Genomic DNA, 13906 nt, shown 5'->3' with positions numbered 1-13906 from the left:
AAGGGACAACCACAACGGCACACCCTTTATCACTTTTGAACATGTTTGTTATCAATTAAAAATTTACTAAAAGTACACAAATTATTAAGTAAGAAATATGATTTATAAAAATGATACTGATATGATGTTCAAGGTTCAATTAACTGATACAAGTTGCTCTGACGATCTTGAATTCTGTCACGGATGGTCATGACTTTTGTGATTTATTATTATGGTTTGCTTTTTATCTGATCTGAGTTATCTCTTATTTAAAGAAAAAACATGTATTGATAATATTTGTGACAATATCATGTTCCACCTGTATAATCCAATTAATGTAAGGAAACTGCGGCATGAGGTCAACCCAGTTGTGGTTTTTGTTTTGTCCCTCTGATTGGTCAAAAGTCAAAAGCATGAAATTTCCAAGTTCATCACTTCTGAGGCATTCACATTCACACACCCACAATAGGCACTGGAAGCCATTGCATTGAATAGGGCGGTTAAATCCGCGGTTGACAGCTAACCTTCATGCGGAAATAGCGTTCCTTTCACACTTGCATTCTTGTTTTTCTCCTTTTCACGGGCTCTCTCATCTTTTCCTTTTGCTTCACCATCATCATCTTTCATCTGCCCCACTTTCCACAACTTCAACTTGTTTCTTATTTACTAACCCCCCCCTCTCTCTCTAGCTTCTGTGTTCTTCTTCAGTTCTCTCTTCATGGGGTGCTGCTTCAGTGCCCAGATCAAAGCTGAGAGCCCTCCACGCAACGGTAATAAACATTCTTGCATGTGTTGTTTTCACTCTTCTCTGCCTCCCCTTTTGCTTCAACTTTTTAGGTTAATCAGCTTGTTTGAATTCCTAGAGTTTTAATGACTTAACTAACTGCTGTGTTTGTGCTTTTGCTGTTCTTTCTGATAAAATACGGTTTTTGGGTACTTGAAACATGGATGTTATGTTAGTTTTGGCAGATTCATGTGTGGAAGAGGAAAGCTATTTTGGGACTTTTTTGTACTTTTGAAGTATGATTCACTGATCGCAACACGAGGGTGACTTGCTTTAATTGGATTTTTGTGCTTGCTTGGTAGTTTTTGCTGTCGTGTAGGATTTGGTGAAGGTGCAAGAGTTTATGATGAAGATAAATAATAAGTGGAACCCTATTGTTGGCTTCTTGCAAAAGATTTTGGAAACAGTAAAAAAATGAATTTTTGATTTATTTAGTTTGGAACATTGAATGAGTCAATCCTCGGGTCAGGATTTTCCCACTGTCTTCGATTTAACTTGCCTTGTTTCAGTTGTTAAGACAAAACCCAGGGCGAGAATTAGAATTGAAAATCTTCAACCCTTGGCGTGCTTTGTGAAATAAGTTCATGTAATTTTTGAAGTGTTGGATGTTTTAATGCTCTAACCAAACATTGCAATGTATAATTGGTAGGAAAGTTGTTGTCTTCTCTATGTAACCCTGATCGTGATCTTTCTATTCAAGCCTAAGCTTGATTTGTTACTATAGTTTAAAATGCTTATTTTATGGTCTGAAAAGTGAACTTTGTTTTTCTTTTGAAATGGGCAGGTTTGAGCTCAAAGGATGGTAACACAGAAGAGGATGGCTTAAGCGGCAAGATCTCCACTCCCTCCGTGCCTCCAACACCAAGGACAGAGGGTGAGATCTTGAAGTCCTCAAATATGAAAAGCTTCACCTTTGTTCAGCTAAAAACTGCTACACGGAACTTTCGTCCAGATAGTGTGGTGGGTGAAGGTGGGTTTGGTCGTGTTTTTAAGGGGTGGATTGATGAGCAATCACTTGCACCAGTTAGACCAGGGACTGGATTGGTCATTGCTGTGAAGATGCTTAACCAAGAAGGTCTGCAGGGACACAGTGAATGGTTGGTGAGTGTCACTTAGTAGGGCTTGTTTACAATTTGGAACTTTGCTTGAAGCCTCAGAATTTAAGATGCAGTTTTAATGCTCTGGGAAATGCCAAAATTAGTTTCGATGGGTTTTTCTTTTTCTTTGAGGAATTCCTTTATTGGATACATGTAGCAAACATTAGTATTTTGGATGATTTTCTTTGTTTGTAATTAATTAGCCTTGTGCTATAGACAGAAATCAACTACCTGGGGCAGCTGCATCATCCTAATCTTGTGAAACTGATTGGTTACTGCTTAGAGGATCACCAAAGGCTTTTGGTGTATGAGTTTTTGACAAAGGGAAGTTTGGATAATCATTTATTTAGGAGTAAGTTATCCATTGTTTATCCACTGTGTGACATTGTTTATTTCCTTAAACATCTCAGTCTCTCAATAATGTGCTCTTTTTGGAACAGGAGGTTCTTACTTTCAACCACTTTCTTGGAACATCCGAATGAAGGTTGCTCTTGATGCTGCTAAGGGTCTTGCATATCTTCATAGCGATGAAGCAAAAGTGATATATCGAGACTTCAAAGCTTCTAATATCTTACTTGATTCGGTAAGCCAATCTCATTGAACTTATATTTTACTAATCATAACACACTCTTTTCTAACATTCCTTTTTGTTGATGACAGAATTACAATGCAAAACTTTCTGATTTTGGCTTGGCAAAGGATGGACCAGCAGGTGATAAAAGCCATGTCTCTACAAGGGTAATGGGCACCTATGGCTATGCTGCTCCTGAATATATTGCCACAGGTACCTCATTTCTTGAGTACTCAGTTTATGAGCACTTTAATTGGTCTTACAAACTTCTTTAGATATAATATAATCATGTCTTCTAAATTATTCTGCACCAATCATGTAATACATTACCAGAAAGAAGAAACCCCCTTATTTGTTCTGTTTCAAACTATGGTGGAGCTTTTCAGCTTCTTTTTGCCCCTTTATTAGTAAGCAACAATTTCCCACAGCAGCACATTTCATCTCCCAATGACATCTTTCATTTTACTACTGAATTAGAATTTGGGCCTAGAGTTTCAAGGCTCTTAGAATTTTTGGTAACATCTGTCATCAGTTGACTCATTAGAAAATGATATACCATCAAAAGTTTTAGTGCAAGTCATGTCCTAAAAGCAGTTAACTTGTTTACAAACATAGCAGGGTGAAATTGACTAAGGCATTTTGCTATGCTAACTGATATTCAGACATCTCCCATAGTAAAATCCATTCACTTTCACAAACACAAAGACTTCTGTGACTAAAAGGCATGAATAAGGTATACCACATGGTTATGTGGATATGATGTGATATGGCTACACAGCAAATTTTAAAAGCATGGTGCACAATGCGACCAGTATGCAATACTAATAGTATTAATTGAAATAAAGCTCAAATCTTAAATGATAGAACTGATTGAAAGATGAGCCGTGTCATTCTAAGCTCAATAGAATTGCATAATACATCTAAAGATAATCTCATCTGTGTTACTATAGAAGTTTAAAACAAGTAAATAAAATTATAAAATGCAGTCAAAATTTCCATAAATTCTCACAAACAACTATGACATTAACATGATTATTATTTTGAAGTATTCAAAGTTCTTTTAAGGATTAGTGTTGACTCCAGTTCTTGTCATTTTGAAGTATTCAAACTGCAGGTAGAAGTTTTGTGACTTCTAAGTGTCCATAAATTGTCTGACGAATACCATCTCACATAAGTATGCCAGGAACTCAATTATTATTTCAAAGTATTCAAAGTGTTTTGAAGTATCAAAGTTGAATCCCGTTACTATTATTATTTTGAGGTCTCAATGCTATGTCTGGAGTTCAAGTGTAAGTTTGAGTTTTTACATCGAGCATAAATGAGAAAGATAAATAACATATAAAAATAAAGATCTATGAACCTATTGTCGTAAGGTTTTGAGTTGGAGGTAGTGTCATAATCACCACTAGAACGTCATGCATGATGAAACACTACATTTGAAGTCTCTTAAAGTGTTTAAATAGAATCAAAGTTGAGACCTTGCTCGTGTTTTTGTGAAGGTCACTTGACAAAGAAGAGTGATGTATACAGTTTTGGGGTTGTTCTGCTTGAAATCATGTCTGGCAAACGTGCCCTTGACAGCAACAGACCAAGTGGGGAGCACAATTTAATTGAATGGGCCAAACCATACCTCAGCAACAAACGCAGGATCTTCCAAGTCATGGATGCTCGCATCGAAGGCCAATACTCGACGCGCGAAGCCATGAAAGTAGCCAACCTTGCCATTCAATGCCTCTCTGTGGAGCCAAGATTTAGACCAAAAATGGATGAAGTGGTGAGAGCATTGGAGGAACTTCAGGATTCTGGTGAAAAAACTGTTGCAGGGGTGGGAAGCCATCGTCATCATCAAACTGGGAGGAGTGATCATAGCTCAAGAAGCAGTGGCTACAGACAACATAGAGGTAAACAACATGAAACAACAAAGAAGTGAAAGTGCATGTTGGTTTCAAGTTATCTGATTTTGCTGGAGTTCGTAATTGTACGTGTATGTATATCATGATGAACTTCCACTTAAACTTGTCTTAAGATTTCTGATTGTTGTACAGTTGTTGATTCAGTAATAATATTCAAATTTTCATATTAGCGTTTTTTAAGCATGGTATTGATATTAGAAATGATATTTTGACACATTAAAAGTACAAAAATTTACTTTTTATGACCATTTTACTCTTATAATATGTGTCAAATAAATATAAATGTGTATTATTTTACTATTTTATGACCATTAGTATTGGAATAATGGTAGGGTAACATATATTTATATTCATTTGATACAAATTATAAACCTAAAACGGTTATAAAAGAATAAAAGAGTAAAATTTTGTATTTTTAGTAAAGAAAAAAATGTAAAAAGTAAAGAAGGATAATATCAAATAAATGTAAAATTTTTGTGTCTAAGTATCTTGCTACTTATATGAATTATTCATTGCTTCAAAGAGGATATGAACGACACAGTATCTCATCTAAAAATGGTTTATTAAACATGTATTATAAAATTATGATATTATAACATTAAAATATGCATTATTCTTTTTTTGTTATTATTATTATTCAATCAAAATTAATTCGTTAAAACATCGGTCTCTCATAGAGATGTTGAACATAAATCTTATAAGGAAACATGGAATAAACTTACCTTCCAAAATAACAGTTTAATACCTAACTGTAACATGCATAGATAATAAATTTAGAAATTACTTGGAGAAGCAGAAGATATTTGATCTATTCTATTTTCAGTTTTTATGGTTTCAGTGGTGGAAGAGAGAAATTATTCTTATTCTACTGTGTTTTTTCTTTTTACTGCATAATTTCAATTGTGTGATTATTATATTAATGTTTATTGAGATTAAATTATTATTATACAACACTATTAATAATATTTTGATGTGATGAATAGAGAACAGAAACAATTTGTATTCCATATTTAACCTTATTTGACTGTGTAATCTCAATTGGAGCAAGCGTTGTAGCATATATGTTCAACCATTTATTAAGAACAAAATTAAATAATTCAATTATTGTGAAACTAGAAGTAAAACAGTATAAATATCACCATTTTTGTAAATATAGTGACTTTAACTTAGAATTTACTGTAACAAAGTAAAATGGTTATTCTGTTTCAGAAATTATGAAATATGGTCAATATTATTGAACACTTTGATTTTCTAAAAGTTATTTATAGAATGAGTAAATTCTTTTTAAATTAGGCTTTAAAGTTAATTTGAATTGGAAAAAAAATAGCAAACAGTTTTTTTTTATTTGTTGCAACAACTTATAATGGAAGGGAGAAAGGGAAATAATTCAAACATGAAAATATATCAATGTATAATTTTTTATTTGTTGAATAAACGTTCTACGATAAGGTACAGAAGAAACAGTGTTAATGACATTCACGTTTGACAATAATAATAATAATAATAACTTTCTTGTTTTTTTCTAAAAAAATTTTAAATTACTATAAATAATAAGACTAAAATGAAAAGTAATTGCCTTGGCCAATTTCAATACTTGTGTCCCATATATCCATTATCACTATTATGTTAAAAAAAAATTTAAATGCTTACTTTTGTTTAGTATCCAATTTTAAAATTGAATCTATTGAGTCTCAAAGTCCTAAAAATTGTATAAATAAAGTCTTCTCCATTAAATTAACATAAACGGAGTTAAGTCCATGCTAATCTGGCTGCACTTTTTTTCTCTTTCCTTTGTTGTTATTGTCATCTTTTTCTCTCTCTCTTATTCTCTTCCCAATCAAGGTTTTTTTTATCCTCCTCCTTCGTATATTTATCACCCAAAGAGCCTTCCTGAAAAATTCAACCCCAACCATTAATTCAACCAATTCATCACAACTTTTCAATTCCAATATCCATGCCCATATTGCAATCCTGCTAAATCAAAATTTCAGACCCTCCATAAACTACACATTACTTTTGACTCAACCACTTCCATCATCAGCACCCAAAGTCCCTCAATCCCTAGATCAAAGTTAAAAGAAAGAAAGGGTTTCTCCTGAGCTGTCATAAGGGCATGACTTGCTTGCCCTCTTGTGGAGATGATGATTCGCGTTTTTGATGGTTGTGTGATTTTGGATCTGGATTGTTTGGTTTCTCTTCTTGTAGGTGCGAGGCGCGACTTTGATGGTGCATCTGGTTCGCGCAGAAGATTGGGGGTGGTGCGTCTGGCTTGAACAACGACGCGATTTAGGTTGGTGAAGGTTTCACAATGGAGGTTGTTGCGCGAGAATGATGGAGAAGGGGGTTGGTCGGTGGTGTCCTGGTTACACGAAGCTATGGAGGTTTTTTGTGAAGAAGATGAGTGTGACGGTTTCGCAATGGCTTCGCAATTGGGGTTTTTTTGATTGCAGGTCTGTGTTGATGGTGGTGAGGCGAAATAGGGTTTGATGGCGGTGAAGATGATCAGTGGTGGTGCTAGGTTGCGGTGGTGGCTTGTGGTGGTCCACTTCCCACAACACACCTCTCTCCATTCCCATCCTCTCCCTATTCCTCCCCCTCCACTTCTACATCCTCATCACCACCGCCCAAGACCACTTCTCCCTTGTCACCATCAAACTGCAAAAAGAGAAAAAGAAAAAAAAATGTCTATTTATGAAAATTATGAAAATCATTAATATAAAAAGAGAAAAGTTAACGTTGTAGAAAGAATACATGAGAGAGAAGAAAAAAAAGTCAGATTTTATAACACGGACTTAACTCTGTTTATGCTAATTTAATAGAGGGGACTTTGTTTATACAATTTTTACAACTTTAAAACTCAATAGATTCAATTTTAAAACTGGTACTAAACAAAAATTCTCCTCTTGAAGACGAAGTAAGTATTTAAGTCTTAAAAAAATAAGCTAAAAGTATTAAAATAATTTATCATGCATTTAATATAATTATTTTCCTTTTTATATAAAATTCACTCTAAATAAAAGACAATTTATAATTGATTATATATATATATATATATATATATATATATATATATATATATATATATATATTGTAAAAATAATTCTTTTTACCTTTTTATTTAGCCAAATATATTTATTCTATTAAATTTCTCATATGTTTTTGCCTTTTTTTTCTTTACTTACCTCACTCTCTCTTTTTTTACTCCCATACCAAACAAAGCCTTAAAATTTTAACAAAATTCAAAATTTTATTCTTCTTATTCTCACACATTACCCTATTATAATTTCAATAAATATTATATATCAATCAATCACATAAATCGAACTAAAATTAAAAAAAAAATTATATATAACTCCAAAATTCAAAGTAACTCTACAAGATCTCTTTTTTGAAGAACTTTTTTTTACAAGCAACCAAAGACTGAAAAATAAGCATTCCGAAAAAAATACTCCAAAATAATGGTTGGAAAAGGTTTTTGTTTTGTGTTTGATTTATCGTTGTAATTTTAATTATTATTTTTAAAAAAAGTACAAAGTAAGGGTTTAAGGTTTAAGGATTTAAGCAGCAGTTTTTTTCTTGTTCATTTTGTGAGTTTTCATTATCTTCTTGTCATCTCATGCCAAAGCCAAGAGTGAAGAAGCAAAGGTAAGATTGAACTACCCTCCAATCCAATGCTGGCGCTGATTCAGAACTGCTCCATGCCACTCGCACGTACGGTGCGACCTCCGTCTCGCACGCAGGTGCAACCTTATTTCTCGTCCGCTGTGCGTGCATCCATGTCCCCACGTGTCAAATCCCCGTCTCAGGTTCTCCTTGGTTTGTCAGAGAAGGAGCTGGAACAGCTTGCCCTTAACTGCGGTCAGGTAAATTTATCATCTTTTTCCAATTTAATTGGAGCAAAACATAAATGAAAAAAAATATATTTTAATTTCTCGTTTTTTGGCTCGATTTTTTCAGGAAACCTACAGGGGCAAGCAACTTTATCATTTCTTATACCAGAGGAAGTGTAGAGAAATTAAGGATTTCTATCAGTGTGGGTTTATTATTATTTTTCTACTCTTTTTTATTCATTCCCTTTTGTCTCTTTTTATGTTTTATTTAATTATGGTTGTGTTATGGTTTTCTTACATTGCAGTGCCTCAGGGTTTTAGGAATAATCTTGAAGAAGCTGGATGGAAGGTGGGACGGTCTCCTATTTTCGAAACTGTAACTGCAGCTGATGGAACTGTTAAGGTGAGGAGTGTAATCATAATTCAATAAAAAGTTTTAAATTGCGGTTGTGGTTTCGTTTTTATATATTTTGATGGTTTCTTGTTTAATTGGCCGTTTTATGTTTCAAGATGTTCAATTGATGATGCAATGTTGATTTTTGTGGACGAGTTCTGAATTATTTTGGCAATGACTTTTTTTTCTTCTTTTGATGATATACTTGGCACTTGCAAAAAGTAGGATGTTGACTTGCTCTTTGAGGAATTTGGTTTTGGGGGTTTCCTTGGCTTCTTACACTTTTAGGGTTGGCTTGGCATTTGATTTTGCAGTTGTTGTTAAAGTTGGAGGACAATAGATTGATTGAAACTGTTGGCATTCCAGTTATGGATGATAAAGGTTTGAGTCGCCTCACGGCATGTGTCTCATCACAGGTGCTTCACTGGTTTCTAAATATTTAAATAACTAGCTGATGTTTTACCTCTTTCCTGGAGTATTTGATCTGGAAACTAATTTTTGTTCATGTGATAATTAAGTGCTGATGTTTCCATTTTGTTGTTAATGCCATCTGTTGTTTGGATATTAGGTTGGTTGCCCTTTACGCTGCTCCTTTTGTGCCACTGGAAAAGGGGGGTTTTCAAGGAATCTTCAGAGACATGAAATCGTTGAACAGGTTTGTGTCATATCCATCCATGTTTGTCCATCAAAGCAGTTTGATGTTAGTTTATAGCAGGGTTGATGAGATAGTGCCTCTGTGATTAATTTAAAGAAATTATAAAAGAGAAAGTAAAAAGAATGTATAAAGTAAAGATAAGAGGCTTTGATTTAGGATTGTTAATGTTCTGAAACAAGCTTGACCTGGTTTTCTGCAAGACAGGGATAAAATTCATCTTATGTGAACAGGTCTTGGCCATTGAGGAGGTCTTCAAGCATAGGGTGTCAAATGTAGTGTTTATGGGAATGGGTGAACCAATGTTAAATCTGACGGCAGTACTTGAAGCACACCGTTGCTTGAATAAGGTGAATAAATATGTGACATTATTTCCTTCTGAAGGCTTACTTGAAATTTGAAGTTGTAAAAATCCTCTATGAGATTGAGAGATCAACCTTTCATGTATTTGTATAATATATTTTTTATGAAGACTTTCCAGACTTACTTTATGCCACATGTGAATGCATATGTAATTCATCTTCAATACAAGTGCAAAGTTATATGCATACATTTCTCTCTCCTTCAAAACTTCAAGTAATCACATTGTCTGCATAAAATTTGTCCTTTGTTTCTGTTTCTATTTTTCATTGTATTGTGATAAATTATTATAGTAAGTTTTTATTGTATATATGCTTTACTGTGTTTCTTTTAGGATGTGAAAATTGGGCAAAGAATGATAACCATCTCCACTGTGGGCGTTCCAAATACAATAAAGAAACTTGCTTCTCACAAACTTCAATCTACCTTAGCTGTGAGGTAATTACCTTTGATATGAATACAATTTTGACTTGCCATTAATTTTACCTTCATGCTAAGCTAGACGTCAGGTAGCAAACTGACATTTGTACCTGTATTCGGACCTTTAGGTTGCCAGCCCTGTATCTTGAATTTTCATATTATTAGTTTTTAGTCAATGCAACTTCGTAATATTTCCAAATTTTGGGATAAAATTTGAACTTTCATGAGTCTATCTATCTTTCATTTTATTATTTCGTAATTTTCTCTAAAACCTAAATTTTGGCGGCTGCTCAACCACAGGCATTATTAGAATGTTGCAAGTGCACTTTCTATTTAGTTGAAGATATAAACTTTAAAATGACATTTCTCTTCTATGACTTTCTTTTTTGTAGAATGCTCTGAATTGCTAAACTGATCTCTTCCCCGCCTGCTTTAAAATCATAAAATAAAAAGAAAAATAATTCGTTGTCAACTATTTTGGATTTGTGGCCAGAGTATAGCATTATTCTGAGCTTGTGTATAATTTCAGATAGCTTTTTAATGGATTCTTTTTTATCCATATATATATGTATATTTCTATTATGTGAATTTTCTTTTGTGTTTTGTATCAGCCTGCATGCTCCTAATCAGAAACTTAGGGAGACAATTGTTCCAAGTGCAAAATCCTACCCGCTGGATGCACTTATGTCAGACTGCAGAGATTACTTTCGGCAAACCAACAGGCGGGTTTCCTTTGAATATGCACTTTTAGGTATTGAAAGTTCTAATACATACTATTTACTTCTCTTACTAAAAGGTTGTCTAATCCTTATAATTCTAATGGCACATTCATGGCACAATGTTTGAGTAGCTGGAGTCAATGACTCGGTAGACCATGCAGCAGAACTTGCTGAGTTACTCCATGGAGCGGGCAGTGGATATCATGTCAACTTGATACCTTTCAATCCAATAGAGGACTCTGAGTATAAGCGTCCTTCCAAGAGAGCAGTATGATAATTTTCTTATCATTTTTAACACACAATTTAGTTTGTGCCTTGAGTCATCTTTGTAAATTTGGTTGTTTAATCTAAAAATTCTAATTGGCTAGGTGCTAGCATTTTCTGGCGCTTTGGAGTCTGCTAAAATAACTGTCAGTGTTCGTCATACAAGAGGGTTGGATGCAAATGCAGCTTGTGGCCAGCTACGGAACAAGTTCCAGAAAACTCCTCTGGTCACCGACCCTATTGGTCTTGGAGTAAGCTGTTGATTGCACAATGTCTCTTTCTTGGCTGTTGATTTTACCTACATGCCTGTATGTCATACATACAGTAAGAAGTTTGCAGTAAGCAGTTGGTGAGAGGCTTGATGAGCCAAAAGATGAGCATAATATCTACTATTGTTATGTATGATGAAGGTGTTTACTGTTGCTGCATCAGTTGGCAATTTTGCTGGATCATGTAGGGCTTCGAAATTTTTGCTGGATCATGATGGCTACACTGAGAGCAACACGTTATGAAACAGCAGAGTTAGACCTAAAAGGCAAAGAGGGAGAGATTTTCCTATGTGTCTGACCTCTTATTGCTGTAAAAACATGCTTAATTTTCTTGTTGTAAGATGCACACTTTCCCAGTAGAAAATAACAGAGTAACAATTTAAAAGTACTATCTTGTTTTGAGATGTACCAAAATATAATTGTTAATGAGGTTGTTTAAATGAAGCAAATTAGCTATTGTTTAATATTCATTTTGAGAATTTTTGTCGTTCATATACTTATTCGATTTGAACATGGAAAAAGGGGGAGCAACAAATTGTAAAAGGATATCTTTGGTTTGGGAACATCAATCCTTGGAAATCAATGAAATAAATAATTTGTAATAACGTAATAAAAGAAAACTATTAAAAATTTAAAGTTCTAATATTTTATCAAATAGAAACATTTAAAACAAAGGTGAACCTCTTGTTGAACCAAAATAAATACATCTATAAATAGTTTTTGGAAGTAAATAAAATATTTTAAAAGTAATAGCACACTTTCAATTAAATTATTTATCTTTTTTTACTATTTTTTGTATAAAACTTTGATTTGCATGTACCTGGGCTAAAACTAGTTATAAATTCTCCTTAAGTACCAGAAAAAATACGTTATATACCACAGCAAATAATTGTTTCCAGCTTATTAAATATTTTCTCAGGTTTTAAAAATTAAAGTAAATCTAACTATTTGTCATCCCTTCAAAAAAGAGACCAGTTTTAACTTTACTTCCATTTACTAAAATCTGAAACTAACCATTGATTTTTTCTTTAAATCTAACAATTTGTTAACTAAAATATAATTTTTTTTATATCAATTGTTAATTAAAAGTACCATTTTTAGTTTAAAAATGCTACTAATTTGTTATTTAAACTACTAATGTTAAAATTTAAAAAATATGCCGATTTTTAATGAAGTTTCCAAGGATTTATTACTATCTTTTGTTTTAAACCTTTTGCGTACAACGTGATGTTTGTAATATTGGTCTCTACTTTTACGGGTTTGATTTAAAGTGATTCTACCTTTTAAAAAGGTTCAGTAAGATCTCATATTCGTTAAAAAGTGTTCAATCCGGTCATTTTCGCTCACGCCGTTAAAAACATAACGGTGCAAATGCTATCGTGGCCAAACATGAGTCAGTTGTGCAGTTTGATGAATACGTGACACGTTTGAAGAGGTTGCATTGTGTAAATATTTAAAAAAAATTAAAATGATGTAAGTTAGCTACAAATCCCAACAACCACCACTTTCGGTGGGTACTGGAGGGAATCCGGCAGACCCGGGGGCGCGGGGAGCTACTAGCTGGGTATCCTCAACGACGGCAGCAACAAGGAAGGAAGAACGCGTGGCCTCCGACGGCTTGTGTGCGAAATAAGAAGCAACCCTAAGCTACATTCCAGAACAACTCGAGAGAGTGCGCAAGAGAGAAACAACCACTTTTTGTCCTCCACCATGAGCGTAGTGAGTAATAGAGAGAAGACTGTGAGTACCAAGGAGTTGTGTAGGGGCCCTTGTTGTAGTCACGGGATTTTCTAGGAACCAATGGGCCTTTAAAGAATTCACTGGAAAACCTAGGTAAGGGGAGTTAACTTTTTTATGTATTGATTGAGCATGATGTGTTTCCTTTGAAACTTGTTAATCTTGAGAAACAATGTAGATAGATAGTATACCAAATTGGAAGGTTATGGGTTGCTAAGGAAAAAAAATGGTTTGAGATGTTATTCCCAAAATATGAATGCACAGGTTGAAGGATTATAGTGCATGTGGTTTTATAATAAGGGATAAGTGCATATCGTGAATCTTTGGAGGGTAGCCGTGGGTTGGCTAGGTTAAGAATGTAAATAAGAGTAAGAAGTGTTAACGTGTTGTATAAGTAAAATATGACAATAGAGTGCATTGGTGATGAGTTGTGTTCTCAATAGAGATACCAACATGGGTTTATAGGTATACTAAATTATTATTTTGTAATTGCATGAAATGTTTGATGGGTATTAAATGTATGGAAGTGGTATAAATGTGGAGTATTGTAATGTCATCACATAATGGTATGAGTGCATGTTTTCTTTTTGCAAGTGAAGAGTTTTAATGCATGTGGGAGCCAAGGTAAGATGAAGAGAAATATTATATTTTCTTCTTGTATAATGTAGACATTGGAATCCAGAGAGTTAGAAGGGGTTCTTGATATTGACATTTAATGGTTTTCGTGGTACCTACCTTGGGAGAGAAATCATAATATGGTTAATACCAAGTGCATGAAATTGTTGTTGTGCATGTGCTGCTATGTCCCTTATTGATAGGTAAAGTATGCAAATGATATTCTCGGGTTGCATGAGTGGATTATAAGAATGGTGAAGGGTTACAGGCTAAGGTTTTCGTTGTACAGATTTTAAATTTTG

The 13906-nt window shown here is 34.0% G+C and overlaps 2 protein-coding genes across 2 annotated transcripts; both read left to right on the top strand.

The window, feature by feature from the left end:
* Window positions 1–313: 313 nt before the first annotated feature.
* Window positions 314–4513, top strand: LOC108338121 (receptor-like cytoplasmic kinase 176). Its single transcript, XM_017574838.2, has 6 exons — window positions 314–749; window positions 1548–1864; window positions 2077–2212; window positions 2301–2443; window positions 2521–2644; window positions 3931–4513. Exons 1-6 carry the CDS (start codon window positions 698–700, stop codon window positions 4359–4361), a joined length of 1203 nt encoding a protein of 400 aa, XP_017430327.2. The 5' UTR covers window positions 314–697; the 3' UTR covers window positions 4362–4513.
* Window positions 4514–7905: 3392 nt separating this feature from the next.
* On the top strand, window positions 7906–11721 carry LOC108337176 (uncharacterized). Its single transcript, XM_017573642.2, has 10 exons — window positions 7906–8207; window positions 8302–8377; window positions 8480–8577; window positions 8883–8984; window positions 9137–9223; window positions 9454–9570; window positions 9915–10018; window positions 10612–10751; window positions 10851–10987; window positions 11088–11721. The coding sequence occupies exons 1-10, from the start codon at window positions 8016–8018 to the stop codon at window positions 11244–11246; spliced, it is 1212 nt and encodes a 403-aa protein (XP_017429131.1). The 5' UTR covers window positions 7906–8015; the 3' UTR covers window positions 11247–11721.
* Window positions 11722–13906: the final 2185 nt, after the last annotated feature.

The sequence above is a fragment of the Vigna angularis genome, chromosome 7 (assembly GCF_016808095.1).
Source record: "Vigna angularis cultivar LongXiaoDou No.4 chromosome 7, ASM1680809v1, whole genome shotgun sequence".
Lineage (NCBI taxonomy): Eukaryota > Viridiplantae > Streptophyta > Magnoliopsida > Fabales > Fabaceae > Vigna > Vigna angularis.
This window is presented reverse-complemented; position numbering and strand designations above follow the sequence as displayed.